The following is a 21044-nucleotide window of genomic DNA, read 5'->3' on the forward strand; positions in this document are numbered from 1 at the left end:
GCAAAGGCTTTGCCACTGAACTATGGACCTCCCCTGGACCTTTACATTTTACAATGAATGGAAGGAGTCTGTCTTTTGCATATGCCACCCTTTAAAGCACAAGGTACACTGATGGCAAAGACTTCAGCAGTGATACTAATACAAGGAGTTGTTTGGGCAGTTTGCAGCTTGTCATGCAGGGTGAGAAAATTCTCTTTGCCACGTCAGTTGCAAATGATTCAGGACTGCAGTCCACCTTTGTATCGGGGCATCCTACTTGATGGCACTGTCCTCAACATCCAGTCAAAGATGGGTTTTTCTACCACTTGAAATTTAATCTTTTGGACACAGCGAAGCCTCTCTCATTTTCCTTTGTTCCTTGTGCATTTGCTTCCACCCTCGCTGTGCTGCACACGTTTTTAGTTGGCCGGAACAGAAATCTCCGGCAGGAAACCCTCTTTGATCCCTCCTACCCTCTGCCTTTGTAGATGATAGGCGATAGATTCATTTTGTGCGGCTAAAGAGACGTGTCGCACAATCTGTGCCAAGGTTAATGGAGCAATCCTAAGCAGGTTGGTCCCACTGAGTACTTCAATGGCATTTACTCCCTAGTTTGTACGGTTTGCGAAGGGACACAGTTAAGGGACCCACACGCTGTAGGTTAAACTCTATGCCAGCTCCCTTGGCCAGTAAAGCGAGGTGAGCGCCGCAACCCCAGAGTCAGTCACGACTGGACCTAATGGTCAGGGGTCCCTTTACCTTTACCTTGTACGGTTTGCTGCCTAAGGCTGTGTACAGTGGTACCTCGGGTTAAGTACTTAATTCGTTCCGGAGGTCTGTTCTTAACCTGAAACTGTTCTTAACCTGAAGCACCACTTTAGCTAATGGGGCCTCCTGCTGCTGCCGCACCGCCGGAGCACAATTTCTGTTCTCATCCTGAAACAAAGTTCTTAACCCGAGGTACTATTTCAGGGTTAGTGGAGTCTGTAATCTGAAGCGTATGTAACCTGAAGCGTATGTAACCTGGGGTACCACTGTACACATATATAGCCTTTGAAACACACAGGGGTCCCTTTCTGCACAATGCACTTTTGTACACAGAGTCTCTTTTGTTTGCAATGAGTCTCATGATGGTAGACTCATAGAATGATAGTAGAGTTGGAAGGGACCTGAGTTTCATCTGATCCCACCACCTGCAATGCAGGGATCCTGTTCACAGCCATCCCTGGGTGGGCTCGAACCACCAACCTTCCGGTTAACAGCCAGATGCACTGACCCACTGCACCACAGTGATAATGTTACCCAAAGTGGCAGCTACTCTCCATATTGTTTGAGAACACGGGTGGGCATGCTTTCACACTAGTGTGCGGTGGTGTTCTCTATTCCCCTCCATTAGTGTTTCTGGAGACCTCTTTTTTAAAAAATAATAATAATTCTGCACTCTTTCAAAAGAGAGGGGCCAGAAACTGGTGTGTTGATATACTGTACTGATATGCAGAGGATATGCAGAGTTACTGCTCTGCTTCCTATTTTGTCCATTTTGTGGAGGTGACCTGAGAAAGCATGTTCTCTGTGCACATGCATATAGCAAGTACCATATACTATATAATTTCAGGAGAAGAAAAGGCCAAGGAGTAAACCCTGCACAAATCTAGAGTGGAGTGCCTAAGACAGTTGGATGGTGTTTTGTGTGCCTCCTTCTGGCAACTCCTGCAGCCAAGCTGCGCAAAATGCTCTGCTGTCCTTTGGACCACACCAACAAGGCCAAAAAGGGGGTCTTGTCGACTGGGCAGCCCAGGACCTCCATACACACTGCCTAGGCTTGCGCCCCAGGGAGGTCACTTTGGTAATAATGCAGCAGATTGACTTCACCTCTGGTGGCGCACTCCTTTGTCTCTTGAGACAGACAGGTGCAACAACAACACACACAAAATGGATTTCAATCGTTACTGCAGAATGCACTTTAGATCGTGACATATACTTGGAGCCAGTGTGGTGTAGTGGTTAAGAGCGGTAGTCTTGTAATCTGGGGAACCGGGTTCGTGTCTCCGCTCCTCCACATGCAGCTGCTGGGTGACCTTGGGCCAGTCACACTTCTTTGAAGTCTCTCAGCCCCACTCACCTCACAGAGTGTTTGTTGTGGGGGAGGAAGGGAAAGGAGAATGTTAGCCGCTTTGAGACTCCTGAAGGGGAGTGAAAGGCGGGGTATCAAATCCAAACTCCTCTTCTTCGGAGTCAAGAGTGGATTTCATGCTCTTTATTCAGCTCATAGTGATGAGGAGGAATGGAAGTTCCCCTAGAATGTCTGCTTTATATACATTATTTACACAATGGGCCCCACATGATTGGCTAATTCCAGGATTCTCCTGTAGGCCAATCAGGTCGCAGATTCATTTCCACCTGGAGCTGGATTAGGTGGCTTCTGTGGACCAATCAGACTGCTGCATTCTGGAGCCTATTGTTTTAGGAGCAATCAAGCTGCTGCATTCTGAATCCTATTGTTCTAGGAGCAATCAGACTGCTACATTTTGGATCCTATTCAACTCAGTACATAACAGATCGGCAAGCAGTGTTGGACAGGGATGACATGGGGATGGTGTTGTGTGCACAGCACCTCAAAAAGGCACCTGCACCTAGCAACGAATACACATCATCGCACTGTGTGTACATGCCCCAAGTCTTAGCATCTGTTGTCAGTTCTGGGACTCTGCCCTGAAATGTAAAGGTATGAAGCAATACTTTGATGATGATGATGTTGCACTTCATCATTCTACCAACCAAGGCAGCTTACACACTCTTGCACAAGAACAATACAGAAAACTGGATGTGGAGTTAGCACCAATGTAAACACCAGAACAGCTGTCTCACATATGCAGAGGGCAGCTTCATGAGTATTTTTTTGGTAGAGGGATTGCAAGGGAGAGAGAACCAAAAAGATCCCATGAGTTGGGGAAGGAAGACATCCTTGCCCCTTCTCACACTGATGTGAACACACCATGCAAATTTGGCTTGAAATGCACCTGGGTCGGGCGGGGCGGGAATGGCTACATAGTTGGCCATCGGTGTTAAAGAAGGATAGAACTTTCTTTATGTACAGCAGCAAGAATTCTCATTGCAAAGCACTGGAAGACACAAGATCTACCCACCCTGGAAGAATGGCAAATGCAACTAATAGACTATATGGAAATGGCGGAAATGACTGGCAGAATTCGAGATCAGGGAGAAGAGCTCGTGGAGGAAGATTGGAGGAAATTTAAAATTTATTTACAGAAACATTGTAAGATTTTTGAATGCTGATGACGTTGAAATGAACTGATGGGGTTCTAGCACCAAGGTAAAATGTAAGATGGGATTGATAATAGATAAGTTAAATTGGATATGAATTTGCTGAACTAAATTTTTAAAAAAGGGATACAAAAAAGGGAGGCGTGAGGAAGTCAAGAAAATAAGTTAACTAAAGAGAAATTTAAAAAGAGGGAGTTTTGTTTTCTTTTTTATGTGCTTCTTCCCCCCCCTTTTTTCTTGTCTTTTTTGTGTTTAATGTTTGTATTTTTGTATTTTGTAACTTTGTATTTTTCTGTTTCTGTATTCTTTTGAATCTCCTTATTGATAAAACCTAATAAAATATTATTAAAAGAAGGGAATGGCTACATTTTAAGCTTCTAATGTGAACATAGCCTTTATGGAGCCCCCATGATCGGAGGTAGTATATTTCCGACTAGCAATTTCTGCCTTCAAGCCCCACCTGTGGAGTTCACCTGATTGGCTGCTGCAGGAAGCAGGATCCTGGCCTGGGTGAGCGAATCCTGCTAAGGAAACGCGAGACCTCCGAAATCTGCCCCGTCCGCCGAGCAGCGGTATTGCGCGCCGCTGCTGCACAGCTCCCTAGGAAAAGACACTCTGCACATGCTCAGGAACGCAGGCGTTCGAGGCGGCTGCACCGAATAAGGTTCAGAACGCGCTGGGCGGCGATTCAGCAGCAGGCAGCCGAGTTCCCCAAAGACGGAGGGGAGGACAGGAGGAGGGGAAGCCGACGGCTGCGAGCGAGAGCACGCCTTGGTTTCGCTCCTCTGCCCGTCGAGGGCGGAGCAGCGGAGACAGCGATCCGGCCCGGACGCCCCCAAAGGCAAAGGGGGGGGGACCTTTGGCCCGGAGGGAGGAGCCGCCAGCGCCTGCCGCTCCCATCCAGCCCAGCCCAGCCCTCCGGCACTTTCGCCGCGGCAGCCGGCAACATGGACGGCGCGGCGGATGGTAGCGCGGAAACGTCTCCCTCCACCGCGGACGCCTGCGAAGAATTCCGCGCTGCCTTGACCATGACCAAAGGACTCTCCATCTTTCTCGACGTAAGCAGGGCGCCTGTCACTCTGGGTTGTTGCTGTTGCGCTTGCTTGGTTGGTGATCTCCCCTCCCCCCCCCCAAGCATCTTCTGGATGAAAGTTTTTCCTGGAAGGGAGCGTGGAGGGGGGTTTGGGTGGGGGGTGGCCGCCTGTTTCCCACCGGGCTCCTACCTGCGCCTCCGAGAGCTGCAAACGATCCACAGGTGAAGCTTCCGCCGCTCGCTGCATCTGCGGACCGAGGAGGCAAGCTTCACCTGTTGAATGTTTGCCTATCATGCAGCGATGATGATGATTAGATTTATGAGCCACCCAACAGGGTGAAAAGAGTCCAGCAGCTCTCAGGGGACCATGCTGGAACATGGTTTTGGGTTTTTAAAAAAATATTGATCCTAAACATTTTAGATGCCCTGAGCATCCCCAAAATTGAGCCATACAGGAGGCAAATCGCAGGCGCGGTGTCTCAACACAAAGTCCTTTATTCTCTTCCTCGTTACGTTCCTAGTTTCTGGGTGGGGGGGGGTTGAGAAATGGCACAGGTGAATCAGTTAAACACCCCTCCCTCAGACCAAAACTAAAACAAAAACAAACAAAAAAAACTTTACAAAAGCACTGGAGAATGGGATCATAGACATCCACATCTTGTGTTGTTCTGACGCTTCCTAAATTAATAGGATAAATGGGGAGATGAAAAAAAAACGTTTTGCTGCTCGGTTGCTACTCAAGGTTGCTACCGAATATGTCTGGTACTCCCGTAGTAAAAAGAAAGATCTGCGATAGCGTCGATGGGCATTGCGGGAATCTTCAATGCATAATTTCCTTGGAGGTTTTTTTAATTACTGTTTTTAGTATGCAGGGTGATAAGGCAGCTTAGAAAGTGGCGTTCTGATACACTTGTAAATAAAAATAAGAATGGGGGGGGGGGGGCTCATCGCACAATCCTAACCTTATTTGTATCAACTCAGAAATAAGTCTGTTTGCATTTGAGTGAGGCTTACCCCCAGGTAAGTGTGGATAGGATTGCAGTCATAGAAAGAGAAGCAAGTTAGCCTGTCAAATGGGGAGAGCAAATCAAAGTAAAAAATGGAATCCACACCATCATTTGTAGGAGGCAAAATTATACTATTTTCCTCTGATGCATTAACGTTTTTCTTTTGTAAAAATAAATAAAAATAAATGTGGGTTAAACTAAGTTAGTTGTGCTCATTAATTTCAGTGGCTAAAGACATATGAAGGGAAATTAAAAACTTCAAACTACTAATTGGGTCACTTTCTTATGGACAACCAGACTGGTTTCGAATATTAGTTGATTGCCATGGAAAATGGAAGGACATCTATACTGTATCTCATTTAGTGCTTGGATAGGCTGTCTGTGATATGATGCGATACAATAGATATTAAATTGTATAGATCAATTTTCCACCCCAAAAAGGTCCTCAAAGGTCACACAAAAGAATATAAATGCATTTTTTGGGGAAAAAATATTAAATTTAAAAATATAATTAAAATTATTTTAATTAAAATTAAATCTCAAAAATTATTTATGTAAAAAGGAAACATTGTAAGAAACAAAGCGAATCTAGAGAAGCACAAAAATGAGACCAAAATCTGCAACAGAACCAGTCCAGCTCGTCAATCAGAGGTGCCAACTTAATTAATATTGTAAGCATGTAGAGTAAGGATGGCTGGCATTTATCAGGCATCTAGGGGGAAATCCTGTGCACAAGAAGCTGGTAAATTAAGACGGTATAAGATTACATCAGGTACATTCAGCTGCAGCGGCTGCTGTCCTAAGCCTGGCAGAGGGAAAACAAGCCTTTAAAATAGTGGGGTTTTTTTGTTGGGTTACAAGGTTTTGACAAGCATCAGACGTTGAATCCCATACACAATTAATGGTCAGATCCTGCTAAATAATAAATACTATTGTATGTTGATTATATCATGTACTAAATACCGTTGGGATAGTTCAGCCAGTAGAACACAAGACTTTTATTTTCATGGTCGTGGGTTCAAGCCTCACATTGAGCAAAATATTCCCAAGCTATCTTTGGTTGGTGGCCACCAGTACAAGTTGGTAGCCATATTCCATGCAGTTGCTAATTTGTGCATGACTGAGAATGACTCCCCACTTAGCATGGATGCACTTTGGAACACATTCACCATCCCTTATCCAACTGAAAATGTTACCTCCAGAAATATTACCTGTACTGAGATACAGTAATCACTATAATCTTTGGGTTGGAACAGCTATCGTCCAGTTTGCCAAGGGGGTCTTTGGGCCTTCATCTACATGAAGTCGTTGGGAGCAGTCATTAGGAGTTTCAGGGAGAGGTACCATCAGTATAATTCACTAAGCCTGAATTTATTTCTTTGCAGGTCCTGAGAAGAGCAGATAAAAATGGTAAGTCCAATTACTTCTTTATTTTCAGAGAAATGTAGTGTTAAAGCACTAAGGGATTCCATTGGGATATTTAGTTTGACTCTTTGCATTGGATTATAGAGTGCTCTGAAATGGGCTTTCTGTAGTATTGGTAGCACACAGTGGCATTGATGGTTTTATCTGTGGGATGCTGGTGGCAAGACAGATTTGTTCTTGTTTTTCCGTCACTGGAAGACTGCTTTCTGGACAGTAGAAGGACTGTTTGACTGGTCAAATGTGCAAAACAGATATGGTTTTGTTATGCAAAATAGGTGGACAAGTACAAGTGATTTGTTGCCATAGGTGATAAAGGTTGGAGGTCCTAATGTACTAATTTTGTGTCTGTGGAAAGGCGAGCAGTTCAGACTGGGACTAAAAGAGATGCAGGGAACAGAGTTGCTCTCTAGAAAGATGCTTTCTTCAACTATGGCAATAATAGGACAGCATCTTTCACTGCACCTGAGAGAACCAGGCAGGCCACACGACACACTGCATCTTTTAGCACCTCAGTGACATTCCTCACCTTAGCATCCACAACCTAAGGTATTTGCTTTAATTTACCTAATGGTAAGTGCTAGTTAAGGGACGTGGGTGTCGCTGTGGGTTAAACCACAGAGCCTAGGACTTGCTGATCAGGAGGTCAGCGGTTCGAATCCCCATGACGGGGTGAGCTCCCGCTGCTCAGTCCCTGCTCCTGCCAACCTAGCAGTTCGAAAGCATCTCAAAGTGCAAGTAGATAAGTAGGTACCGCTCCGGCAGGAAGGTAAACGGCGTTTCCGTGTGCTGCTCTGGTTCGCCAGAAGCGGCTTAGTCATGCTGGCCACATGACCTGGAAGCTGTACGTTGGCTCCCTCGGCCAATAAAGTGAGATGAGCGTCGCAACCCCAGAGTCGGTCACGACTGGACCTAATAGTCAGGGGTCCCCTTTACCCTTACCTAAGTGCTAGTTATAGTTGAAAGTCCCGGAACGGGTGGGCCCAGAGCTTTAATATGGTAACCTCAATAAGTTCAGTTTTGACTTCCAGATCTGCTACTCCCGCTTTCACAATACAAGATCTAAACAGAAATCTTGCGTTGCAAATAGAAACTGGGTCCTGCATAGAAACATCTGTGCAGTGTTTACATTTCCTTCTAACTGCATTCCTAAAAGGCAGCCAATAATTAAGAACTGAGGAAAGGCACAGCATAGTTGACTGAGAATACATGATGTGTAGAGAGTTTATATGGTAAAAAACCCCCAAAACTGTGACCAACCCTCAACACTCCGTTCCCCCCCAACCCCCCCCCAAGTCTTTCTCAAGTGGATGTGTCCTCTGAGCCAACTCAGTTGGTAGATTTTCCTTAAGTTCTATGATCCCATGCATTTTCCATAAATTAATATTACCCAGTGGAACCTCTTCCTCCATTTTTTGTTATAGGAAAATGATGCCAGAATTGAGAGTCCCTGACTTAATTTATGTTTATATTTACCCCAAAGAGTATCTAAAGTTTTGATGCATGGATTTGGTTTAATAACACCCTTGTCAAATTGTGTACAGTGTAAGAGAGGGTTTGTTTGTTTTAATTCTGTTGAAGCATTGAATTGTTTTAATATGATGGATCTGGATGGAACCATTGCCAGAATAGCTACTTGGGCCTTGGGTCCTAAGCTCCTTGCTGTAAGAAAGAACTGGGCAGCTAAACCTTAGTGTAAAACGTCCCAGGTTCAATCCACGGCCTCTCCAGCTAGGGCTGGGAGTGTCCCCTTCCTGAAACCCAAGAGAGCTGCTGCCAGTCAGTGTAGGTATTATCAAGCTACTGGTCTGCTTCAATATGTAAGGTAGTTTCCTATTTTCCCTAGGAAAACTTTTACACCCTGTCGTTAGGATTTACGTGTTAGACTGCAGCCCGCTGGGAAAGTCCATATAATCTTCCTTTACTGAACACAGTGTTGGTGGGTAAGCTGCCAGAGATAAACACCATTCTCATATAAAGCAATATATATATATTACCTTTTAGAGTTTAGTTTATTCTCCAAAGAGCTCTAAACAGGTTTCTATGACTACTTGAGAAAATGCTAATGAAACACGTTAGGAAGAGAGTATGTGAGATCAGGAAGGTGGGTGATATAATTTCTCAAAGGATATGTTGCCAGGGGGAATGATACTGCATTTGGTTAACTTTTCATCTGAAGAAAATGGGATTTCAGCAAAGGCTTTCATTTCATGGTTCGTCTTGTCTTCAAGATGTGAACTTTTGAAAAGATCAGAGGACAGAAAAGTGGCATCTTTCTTCTACTTTGAAAATCATTGAGAGAAACTAGCTGAAGCCCTTCTTGTGGCACCTGGGCATTGTTTAGTTCAAGGTTGGGTTGAGTGAGGGCTATTCCCTTGGGCCACTGTGAGCCTGGAGACAGCCCTAAATTGGGTTGAGAGATGGTTTTTTGTTTTGTTTTTTGCTTCACTGTTTCTACAAGAGAGCCAGGAAATCTGGTGTGGAGAAGCTTTCAGCCTTCTTTGGAAAATAACATATGCAGTCTTGGTGCTTGATGATGCAGCCTCAGTCTAGTATATCTGAAGGAGCATCTCCAACCCCATCGTTCTACCTGGACACTGAGGTCCAGCGCCGGGGCCCTCTGGCGGTTCCCTCGCTGTGAGAAGCCAAGTTACAGGGAACCAGGCAGAGGGCCTCCTCAGTAGTGGCACCCGCCCTGTGGAATGCCCTCCCACCAGATGTCAAAGAGAACAACTACCAGACTTTTACAAGAAATCTGAAGGCAACCCTGTTTAGGGAAGTTTTTAATGTTTGATGCATTACTGTATTTTAATATTTTGTTGGAAGCCGCCCAGAGCTGGGAAGCCCAGCCTGATGGGTGGGGTATAAATAATAAATTATTATTATTATATTATTATTATTTGGGGGCAGGGAGACTATGCCCCCTCTGACTTCCACATGCCTGCCTAGGCAGCCTTGAACAGCTTCTTCCACCAGGAATTACAAAAATCTGTAGATGACTACCATCATAGGGGCTGCCACTTCCATCACAAATGGTGTCAGAAGGGATTGGGGGACAAGTGCCTCCCCAAACAAGCAGTTCACCCTCCACTTACCGCCTGCCATTTCTGAACTCTTGTCATTAAACATATTGTCATGGACTGGCTGGAGTCAGAGGAGTGGTTGGAGGCACTAGGCTAGGGAACCCTCAGAGGAAGAAGGCTCAGAGCCAGGGGATTGGTGGTGGGATGATGATAAGTGGTGAGAGGGAAAAGAGGGAGCAGACTGGGAGGAGGTGTTCGAAGCTGAAGAGGTAATGGGGTTTAGTGAGCAGGAAGAGGCTGTGGCAGAGAGCGGTTCAGACTCAGAGACAGAAGCAGAGGAAACAGAGATGGTGCTGCGACCGGCTCCCCTCTCCCCTGGTCTCCTAGAACACACAAAGAGGGCAAAGTAGAGAGTGGTTGTGAGCAGATGCAGTCTGTGACTGCTTGGGAAAGACCCTCAAGAAGAGGAGCATTAGAGAGCAGTGGGAAGGAGCGGACCTTCCGTCCTTGCAACTACAGTCGTACCTTGGTTTTCAAACAGCTTAGTTCTTGAACGTTTTGGCTCCCGAACGCCACAAACCCGGAAATGACCGTTTCGGTTTGCGAACTATTTTTGGAAGCCAAATATCCGACGCGGCTTCCTGCAGCCAGTTGGAAGCCGTGGTTTGGTTTCCAAATGTTTTGGAAGTTGAACAGACTTCCGGAACGGATTCCATTCGACTTCCAAGGTACGACTGTACCTCACTGTAGCAAGACTTAACTGGAAAGAGGATTCTAGGATCACTAGGCCTGCGCTGTTTCAGCTTCCTTGAATAAAGAGTTAACTTCATTGCGTTACCAGATTCCATTCACTAATATCTTCTCTAAACCTCTCTCCTTCATTAAGCATGGCTGTTAATTTCTGCGTTTTCCTAAGAAGCCCATTTTTCTAGGTTTTCCCATGGTTTTGCATATAATGTTTGATCCAGCATTATAATATTGTTATGAATCTGGGGGCGCAAGATGTCCTAAATTCCCGATAAATTTACAGCCGGGTTTTAATTAAGGTTTGGGGGTGCCAAAACTAATTTCCTTGGAAGTAATAGCCAGACTCATGTGTATTTAAGATGTGTGTTAGCCCCTGTTAATCCCCTACGATAAGCATATATGAAGAGTTAATTAACCTAGGCAATCTTCCTAAATCGAGTATCAGCCATCCATCCCCCTTTAATCCTAGGCAATCAACATGGGTGAAAGCTAATTTTCTTTGGGGTATTGAGCCACTGGCAAGTCAAAGGACAACAAGGCAAATCTCATTTGCAAATGGATGGGTTTCCTTCATCCCTGAACAGAAGGACGTAGTTTTAAAGGCAGTGCCATAGTTTTAGAGGGAGGACTGGAGTTTTAGAATGGCAGTTTAGCATTAAGAAACAATGTGCTAGAGAGAGATGCTGGTGTCAGTTCTTGGAAGCAGTGCTGTGCAAATGAGAAGGACAGAACCCTCTTTGGGATATTGAAGAGCTGAACTTTCTCTGTTGAAAGTTTCAGGTTTTTTTTTTTTTTTGTGTGTGTGTGTGTGTGTGTGTGTGTGTGTGTGTGTATGCAAGCCATATATTAGAAAGGCACTGTAGTCTCTGCTGTGCCTAATTGTCCAAAAGGAACCACAGACCCTGTGTAAAGCATGCCTGGTACCCCTGGAATCTCGCTTCACTCAAAGGGGTAGCATGCAGTAGTATGATAAGAGCTGAGCGAACTTGTTGCCTGGAGGATGTAGAAGTCAAGCTACTTACAAAATCACATATTTATCAAGGCAAATTTATTCTTGACATTCAGTCAGTGTTTCACATTTGATGCCAAATGACAGGCACATTTAGTTTCTGAATTTGATGTTTAAGACTGTTCTGCCGAAAAAAGAAGAGAATAGAAAGCAAAAGTATTGTGCCATTATATTTAGCAGCTCATGATTATTATCCCTTAGCTATGTTACTGTGCTTAATATTGGGGTGTAATTTTTATATCTTTTCATATCTTGCATTGCTACAAACAAGCTTAGGAAGATACTGTGCTTGATTGTGTGCAAGTTTGGGCTCTGTTGTTTAAAAAGCCAACTCAGTAATTAGCACCCCTTCAGCTTGGTTTTTAACTTGTAATCGTGTAGGAACCACAGGGCTGTGCACACCCTCAACCTTGCATATAACCTCCAGTAATCAGTCCACTGTTTTGCACAATTGTGCAGGAAACCATAGCTGTTGGGTTAAAAATCATGAAGAAGCAGCACACATTGGGAGATATCTGGGGTCTAATGTGGAAGAATCGGCAGCCATGTTCTGCAACTCTGGCATGCTTAGACATTCCCAGCAAAGTATGAACCAGTATGACCACACTCCTTCAAATAATAGCAGCTTTGCGGCACACTTCCTGTAGCGACAGACGGAAACGATTTCTTCTTCCTCACGTAACCTTTTTTACGTGTGGTTCTGTTATGAAACAGGATTTCTGCTGTAGACTGCCCCTTCGGTGATGTATATATGATGTATAGGGGGGTGGCCTTGAGCCACAGGGTAGGAATTTCAAAAGGCTATATAAGAGTTTGCACACCAATATTCTGGGTTCCTCCTCCCTCCTGCATAGGGGTGTGAGCACCCTGTTGAAACAGTTTAATAAAGATCAGGCTTACTAGCTGCTTTGCTTCTCAATATTCTCTGGTTGGCCTCTGTTATTTTCTTCTGCTGATAGGGAACCTACATAATGACTCTCTACAGCAGGGGTCGGCAACGTGCAGCCCATGGGCCGGATGTGGCCCATGAGCTACCCCGAACCAAGCCGCTCGCTCACTAAAGTGGCGCAGCGCGGGGACTCGCCGAGTGGTGTCAGAAATTGCTTCTGTGCACATGCAGATACTGGAAATGGCGTCTGCACATGTCCAGACGCCGAAAATTGCTTCTGCACAGGCACGATTTTTGGCGTCTGGGCATGTGCAGAAGCAATTTCCAGCGCTGCAGACATGCGCAGATGCAATTTTCCAGCGTTGCGCTGCACCAGTCTAGCCCATGGACAATCTCTGTGGGAGTGATCTGTCTCATGGCCGGTAAACCTTGCCGACCCCTGCTATACAGGCTCTTGGATACCCCATAAGGTAAAAGGAGCAGTTTTTTTCTTATAACAATTTGGCGAGCCAGGTCCAGGAGTTTTGGTTGACCAGATTCTGGGGGCAAGGAAGGACTGATGGCCCAGCGCCCACCAGGCCAAGTTCATACCCTCCCCTCCAGTTACAGGTGGGGTTTCTGCTTTCTTGTGCTCAGGTCCCATTTAAATCATGTGGGAATAGCAGTGTGTCGGGTGAGAAGTTCATGCACCAGCTCTGCATTGTCTTGGGAATAGTTGTACATGAGAATTGGCACCATTCAAATATTACCGGAGTGGTGGGGGTTCCAGCCTTGAGAAGATCGGCCCTTGGTGATGACGGATGTTAACAAGTTTGAAGCTTTGGGTAAAACATTTCACCAAGATTCATCACTCGTCTTGGCTGGATTGACATGAAGTGGGTGTATCCTCAAACAAAAATCTCCAGTTTGGGGCTAACTTTGATATATTGCTTTTTAAACACCCACATTTCAATTCCAGCCTCAGGCTGCTTATATTTCTGCCTTCTTTCTGATGCCACCAAGATACCAAACACTGATGCTTAGATAATATTGGAAACAGCCTTACTAGAAAAATTAACCAATAAACTGAAACTGACACGGGGACAAATAGAAGAAGAAGCCTTCACCCCGGTATGGCTCCCCTTTATCACATACACAGCCCAACAAGACAATGACAAAAATCCACCAACAGCATACAAATCAATATGGCTAACTTGAACCAAAACACCCACCCACCCCACTCACACACGAAAACGAAGACCACCACAGCCAACCACAAATGAACAACCACACCCTAGGCCAACCCCAACCTCTCTCACCACCAAAGGAACACAAGTGAACAGCAGAAAACCTGCACAAGCAACACTGACACCAAACCCTACGTATAGTAAGTAAAATAGAACCATCGCCACCCGACCCCACCCCTTTCCCCCTTTTCTTCCTAATGTCTCAACAAATGAAAGTGATTTGTAAAAATGTTACATGGGAAAAATACGAGAGAGAGACATTGCACATACTTTTGTAAATCAAGAAAATCTTTAATAAAAATACATTAAAAAAACAAACAAAACCAAAGTGTTTCCCTAAGGAAAGACATGAAGTAGCCTGCTGTTGTGCTTATCTATTGATCGTTGGTCTTGTTAACTCTCTTGCTTCCTCCCCCCCCCCTTTAGTATTAGAGCTCAGCTCTACGCAGAGATTAAAAACGAGAAAACTTGTTGTTGTTTAAAGAAACACCTTCCTAGAATCAATTTGATTTTCAAGGGAAAAACCAGCCATCTGTGCAACCAATTTTCCTTCTGCGTCTTTGATTTCAGATGATGGCAAACTGTCCTTTGATGAATTCAAAGCTTACTTCGCTGACGGAATCCTGAGCAGAGAGGAACTGCACGAGTTGTTTCACACCATCGACACGCACAATACAGAGTGGGTAACGTTATTTAAAAGTCATATGGGCAGCCTTTAGAAAGGCAGTATGGTTGTGCAATATGAATTTTCCTGGGGAAACTGCAGCTTTACGAATAGCATATGAAATGCCATGGAACAGCAGCCTATATATACCCTGTTTGGTGCCCATGGCCTGCATTCTGTGTTTCTAAACAAGATGCTACAAAAATAACAATAAATGGGTAATTCATCTCCCTTGTAACTCCCAGTTTGTTTTTTTCCACCCCCAATGTTCAGCCTGGACACTGAGATGCAGCTCCGAGGGCCTTCTGGCGGTTCCCTCACTGCAAGAAATGAGGTTACAGGGAACTAGGCAGAGGGCCTTCTTGGTAGTGGTGCCCACCCTGTGGAATGCCCTTCCATCAGATGTCAAGGAAATAAACAACTATCTGACTTTTAGAAGACATCTGAAGGCAGCCCTGTTTAGGGAATTTTTTAATGTTTGATGTTTTATCACATCATCATCATCATTTTTTTGGGGAGCTGCCCAGAATGGCTGGGGAAACCCAGTCAGATGGGCGGGGTATAAATATATTATTATTTATTTTGCCTCTTTTGAGAAGGAAGGCTCATCATAACTCAATGGTAGAGCACCATGACCCTGTATATTATTTGTGTTTCAGCCCTCTGCCTGTTCTATGTAAGCTGGCCTCAGAGGTAGTTCCAGTTTTATAAAGTAGGCATTCTGCTGTTCTCCTGTGGTCCATGGAAGGTGTGCAGCCATGTGAATAGGGACACACTTAAGAATATTACAGGTTCCCCATCCATATTCTACATCTGCTTGAAAAGAGGCATGACCATAGCTCAGTGCTTAGAATGTCACACATCTCCAGGCTGATCCTTAGTGTCTTTGATTAGAAAGGCCAGTTTTTCTGGATAGGATGTTGAGCCTGAGCCTAGGAGATGTGAGTTCAGGTGCCATCATAGCCTATCTCTCAGTGAGTAGCCTTGGGCAAGTTGCTATTGGTCATTCTTGATTTCCAGTTTGTTCAATGCAAATGATAATACATCACTTTGACCAGTGATTGCAAAGAGCCTCAGTCCTGTATACTTACTTGGGGAAAGTCCCCTTGAACTCTGTGGGGTTTGCTGCTGAGTAAACATGCATAGAACTGGGCTATGTCATTAATATTAGGAAGCATTTTTTAAAATAACATTTTATTAATTTTCCAATAGTAACAAAAATAAAACAAACAGCAATAATAAAAAAGAATCCAAACAGAACAAATTGACTTCCCCCTATTCCCTTCCTTGGTTCCATTGTATATCAAGATACTACATGTCCATTGTAAAATTTTAACCATTTGAATTACTTATTGTCCCTTCATAATAAAATGACAAGTATTCTTAAAACCCTGCTAATGTATTAACCTGTGTATTAAGCCTGTATTAAGCCTGTATATCATTTTCTTTCTTCCTTCTGAAGCCAACCAGGTTTGCTCCCTTTTCTTCTGGCTTGGCTCCTCTGCCTTGCATTGGTGTATGATTTCCCCAGAAACTGCATTCTTACATTATTCCTTTGATTTATGATCCACCCGCCACTCTTAAGGTCCCAGAGTGGGTTGCAGTTTAGAACACAGCATTATTTATACCACAGTATGTCGTGATGCAGTTACTGGGAAAGTCATGCCAATTGCACTATTTCACCTTGAATATCTGTGTTACAGTTCAGAGGAGAACATGTTCAATCATGAGCTAAAAGAAATAATTGCCTACTTAATATTTAGAGCTGCTGCAGAAGTCGATTCTGAGCTTTAAACAGAAGCAAAAGAGCTGCTCTGCTGGTACATCTTATCTGTAGCCCAGTGAAAGGCGAAAGCGAAGAATATGCAAATTGGGAAGCTCGACCCTCAAGTTCCGCCCTGCCGTTTGCTGGAACAGGGCTCAAAATTCTGCTTTAAGACGATTCAAAATTACAATTAGAGGCTCTGGGCTCAGCTGGTGTATGGAGGCCTTGCATCAAATCTGCAGCTACCTTTACCAAGCTTTACTTGATTACTCTGATTAACACCAGCTGTGGCCTTGAACCTTGCCACCCCATCATTCCTTTGTGAAACAGCGGGGGACTGTTTTTACCCTATCAGAAATAGGACTAGTTTGTAAACTCACAGGATGGGTCCTCTCTACACATGGCAAGGAGTTTTGACACTTCAACCACCACACCATAGCCCTGTGCATTCAGTGAATGGGAGAGAGGGAGCTGTCACTGTTGTCTCATCATGCCAACAGGTTATTCTCTAGGGGGACAGCCCTCTGTTTGAAGGAGTGCTCTATCTGGTCCAAATCTGGTTTGAGGATAAAGAAGGGGAGCAAGGGGCTATGAGGTTCCTCATCACCAGTTAGTGGGTGGACAGCAGCCCCAGCACACACACGAAAACACAGGTCACCTGCTCACAGGCTGCCCCAGACCCTCAAAGTGTCCCTATTTTCCAGGGACAGTCCCAGATTTACAGAAGGCATCCCCGTTTCTGATTTGATCCCAGAACGTCCCAATTTTCAGCGGAGAAATATTGGGAGGTATGGTAAAGGTAAAGGGACCCCTGACCATTAGGTTCAGTCACGGACGACTCTGGGGTTGCGGCGCTCATCTCGCTTTCAGGCCGAGGGAGCCGGTGTTTGTCCACAGACAGCTTCCGGGTCAGGTGGCCAGCATGACCAAGCCGCTTCTGGCAAACCAGAGCAGCGCACAGCCGTTTATCTTCCCGCTGGAGCAGAACCTATTTATCTACTTGCACTGCATGCTTTCGAACTGCTAGGTTGGCAGGAGCTGGGACCGAACAACGGGAGCTCACCCTGTCGTGAGGATTCGAACTGCCGACCTTCTGATCGGCAAGCCCAAGGCTCTGTGGTTTAACCCACAGCGCCACCAGCGTCCCTATTTTCATCAGAGGAATGTTGGAGTGTATAAATAGTAAAATGTGACCCCAAGCCATCTGAAGACAGCCCTGTGTAGGGAAGCTTTTTAATGTTTATTGTGTTTTTATATATCATGGAAGCCTCTCAGAGTGGCTGGGGCAACTCAGTCAGATGGCTAGGGTATAAATAGTAAAATTATTATTGTTGAATAAGATATCCCTATTTTTACTTAAGAAATGTTGGAGGGTGTGCTTCTCTACTATGGTGAGGTGTATTGTATCTCTGTCCAAATTATAGGCATTACTTTAAAATGTGCACCCTTACACCAGAGTCAGTTTTAGGGTAATGTCACCAGTGTGGTCACACTGGGTGCCCCACTGCATGGGGTGCCAAAACAATGCTGTAGAACAGAGTGCGAGGGGCAGGGGGAGTGCTGAATTTTAGTGTTGTGCAGGGCGCTGCTGAAATTTGAGAGAATACAGTGGTACCTCGGGTTAAGTACTTAATTCGTTCCGGAGGTCCGTTCTTAACCTGAAACTGTTCTTAACCTGAAGCAGCACTTCAGCTAATGGGGCTCCTGCTGCCGCCGCACCGCCGGAGGACGATTTCTGTTCTCATCCTGAAGCAAAGTTCTTAACCTGAAGCACTATTTCTGGGTTAGCGGAGTCTGTAACCTGAAGCGTATGTAACCCCCGAGGTACCACTGTATGTGAATTTTATGTATCCTCTTTTACTTTTGATGATGAATTGCAAATGGCCACCCTACTCCCAACCGGCACATATTCATTAGAATGTCAGCAAACAGCACTCGTGCTTACAGCTGCATAACTGGACAGCAGTCTCCATGTAATCCGAATTCTCTTGTGTTTGGGGGGTTGTCCACACTTCTGCTTGTCCCGTGCTTTCTAGGCATGGGTCTGAGTGGTTTTCCGTTTGCCCCACCGCATTCCCCAGGAAAACCCGCTGTTTACCACTCAGTCAGAACAAGCTGCAGAAAACCTGACATACTTCATTCCATTTTAGCAGTAAACAGCAGTTTCCCCTGGGCAAGCGTAAATGTGCACGGCACCTTAGATTTGCACATGACCTATCTACAGATATTCCATTTAATACCCATTTGCAGGGCCAGATTTAGGTTTGATGAGGCCCTAAGTTACTGAAGGTAATGGGGCTCTTTATATGTCCAGCTGTTCTTTGTCAACAACAAATTCTCACTGTTTTTTGTCTTGAATATATGCTATATGCTAATTTATGGACCTAATAGGTGTTGAAAGCCATTTGCACATAACAAATAGGAGCCTACACAACACAAAACATAGTTGCTGTGTGTAGATTTTATTTTATTTGTTTTTTATCTTATATTTTGGAAATGTACATCCAGTGGTTTTTTCCTTTAAATTTTTTTGGGGCCCCCAAGAGACTGGCGCCCTAAGCTATAGCTTGTTTAGCTTATACATGAATCCGGCACTGCCCACATGCCCCAATATGTGTTCATTTAGCACACCTAGAATGCCTGTAAACTGCTAGAGGGGGAGGCTGGATGCCTCTGGCGGAACGTGCCAGGTGGCCTCAGGCATGCATTAAGCTGTAAGAGCTCCCCGAGGTCTGTTTAATAGTCTTTCAGCTAGTTCTAGAGGTAATGTTAGGATCTTTGCAGATGAACCGTTCACACTACAGTGTTTGCACATTAGTTGTACAGTCAAATTTATTCCCCCAAGGCAGCACTTCTGCTTTGAGGATCTTAGGTTTTCCCCAGACTCTGAGGGCAATGTGATAATAACTGTATGAATCCTGTTTTTTATTTATTTGTTAATAGCTTGTTGCCTAAATCCCCAGAAATGTTAAATCCAAAGCTTATCGTTGTTATTTTCCTGTTGTGTTGGCTTAAGTGCTCATTAGGATAACAGGCAGGAGAATACCAGGGTTCTAAAGATAGATGAAGAAAGGAGGACTTGTTCTATAATGTTACGTTTCAATTGTGTTTTTTTAACCGTAACCAGCCAGTCAGCCTGATGATAGGCTGTTACTTCTGCTGCTTTGTTGCAGACAGCAGCATCTTATAAACGGCAGCAGTAAATCCATAGTTGGCTCCGGCTCCCTGGAATTTGTTACAAGCAAACGCATTCAGTTCATAGTTATCTCCATTAAAAAGTTAAATGTGTACGTCTTAAAAGCAGTGACATGAGCCCATAGTCTTCACATTGTGTTGTCACTGCCCAAAGAGCAAATTATGAAAAGCATATCCAGATGTCTCGACACTAGTTTCCAGGTGGATAAAATTGCATAATTCTTAGTTCCAGCATCTTCCACAGTGCAAGGCATCCTTCAGCATGCTGGGGCGGATGCATGAGGTCCATAATTTAGGAGAGGCGGCATAGATCCTCCAGGCAAAGCATGTGCTCAAGTGGACAGTTTTTAAGATGTGTTCTGGAAGAGTTCTGATTGACAAGGGTGAAGCCAGCATCAAATCAATTTGGGTTCGGGGAGGTTCCAGATCCAGCATGCCTTGTTGTTTAGTCATTTAGTCGAGTCTGACTCTTCGTGACCCCATGGACTAGAGCACATCAGGCCCTCCTGTCTTCCACTGCCTCCCGCAGTTTGGTCAAACTCACGCTGGTAGCTCTGAGAACACTGTCCAACCATCTCGTCCTCTGTTGTCCCCTTCTCCTTGTGCCCTCCATCTTTCCCAACATCAGAGTCTTTTCCAGGGAGTCTTCTCTTCTCTTGAGATGGCCAAAGTATTGGAGTCTCAGCTTCAGGATCTGTCCTTCCAGTGAGCACTCAGGGCTGATTTCCTTAAGAATGGAGAGGTTTGATCTTCTTGCAGTCCATGGGACTCTCAAGAGTCTCCTCCAGCACCATAATTCAAAAGCATCAATTCCTCGGCGATCAGCCTGCTTTATGGTCCAGCTCTCACTTCCATACATCACTACTGGGAAAACCATGGCTTTAACTATACAGACCTTTGTTGGCAAGGTGATGTCTCTGCTTTTCCAGCATGCCTACAGAATAGCAATGCTGGAATAGCTCAATTAGTACAGCGTGAAAATCTTAATCTCAGGGTCATGTGTTTGAGCCTCATGTTGCGCTGGACTATATCCGATCTTTATTGAGCACCAATTCTGACTTGTTTGCAGAGACGTTATGACAAATTATCATTCCTCTTGATTTGCTGGTGCAGTGTTTACACAGCTTCCCATTAATCATTGTCATCTCACACTTTTCAGTGTGTTTCCCTATCACTTTCCTATCAGCAAAAAAAACCACTAAAAAGAAAAGTCTATTTGTTGCAAGAGTGCTTTAATCGCATAACCTAGAGTTCCAATTTGTGCTTGAATTTCCCCTGCAAAATACTGACAATCTGGAAGCAATCTCACTCCTCCCCGGGGACATTTCATATGCCTCCTCAGTAACCTAGGTCCAACATTTGCGAAAGCAGGAATATCATTTCTGTCAGTCTCTGGAAATTTATTCCCCTTTTGGTCAAGCATATTCACACACACCTACTTTCTCCAAGTTACTTGCCATTTCTTTCAGAGGTCCTGCAGGGGTGGTCTGCCGTCGCATTGGCTTGTTAGGAAGGATTGAACTATAAATTTGGGTGCTTTATGTGGGCACATTTTTAGGCTGCCAGTATTTTCTAAAACACCGGAAAAATTGTCATTTAAATCGTTTTGAACTTAGACTTCTGTTGAGGAAGCGTTCTTCTAACAGTTAATAGATAGCGAGAGTGCAGTTTGAAAAACCTCATTACAGAAGCAAATGTTCTTGCTCCTGCGCCTGCCTAGGAATTGTTTTAATAATGGGATCCTCAGGGAAATGGTGTCAGGGAAAAAGACGGGAGCATTCAGCAATGCTACAAAATGAG

The 21044-nt window shown here is 44.7% G+C and overlaps 1 protein-coding gene across 2 annotated transcripts in view; it reads left to right on the forward strand.

Annotated features, from left to right (window-relative positions):
• Window positions 1-3743: 3743 nt before the first annotated feature.
• NECAB1 (N-terminal EF-hand calcium binding protein 1) overlaps window positions 3744-21044 on the forward strand; it is a 39862-nt gene continuing 22561 nt past the window's right edge. Inside the window, exons 1-3 of one of the 2 annotated variants that reach the window (XM_082233674.1) lie at window positions 3744-4322; window positions 6690-6714; window positions 14191-14299. In XM_082233674.1, the coding sequence (XP_082089800.1) occupies window positions 4212-4322; window positions 6690-6714; window positions 14191-14299 (245 nt within the window). In that variant the 5' untranslated portion in view covers window positions 3744-4211. The remainder of the gene's footprint in view (window positions 4323-6689; window positions 6715-14190; window positions 14300-21044) is intronic. The other variant, XM_082233673.1, reaches the window with a different exon arrangement.

The sequence above is a fragment of the Podarcis vaucheri genome (assembly GCF_965113315.1).
Source record: "Podarcis vaucheri genome assembly, chromosome: 8".
NCBI lineage: Eukaryota > Metazoa > Chordata > Lepidosauria > Squamata > Lacertidae > Podarcis > Podarcis vaucheri.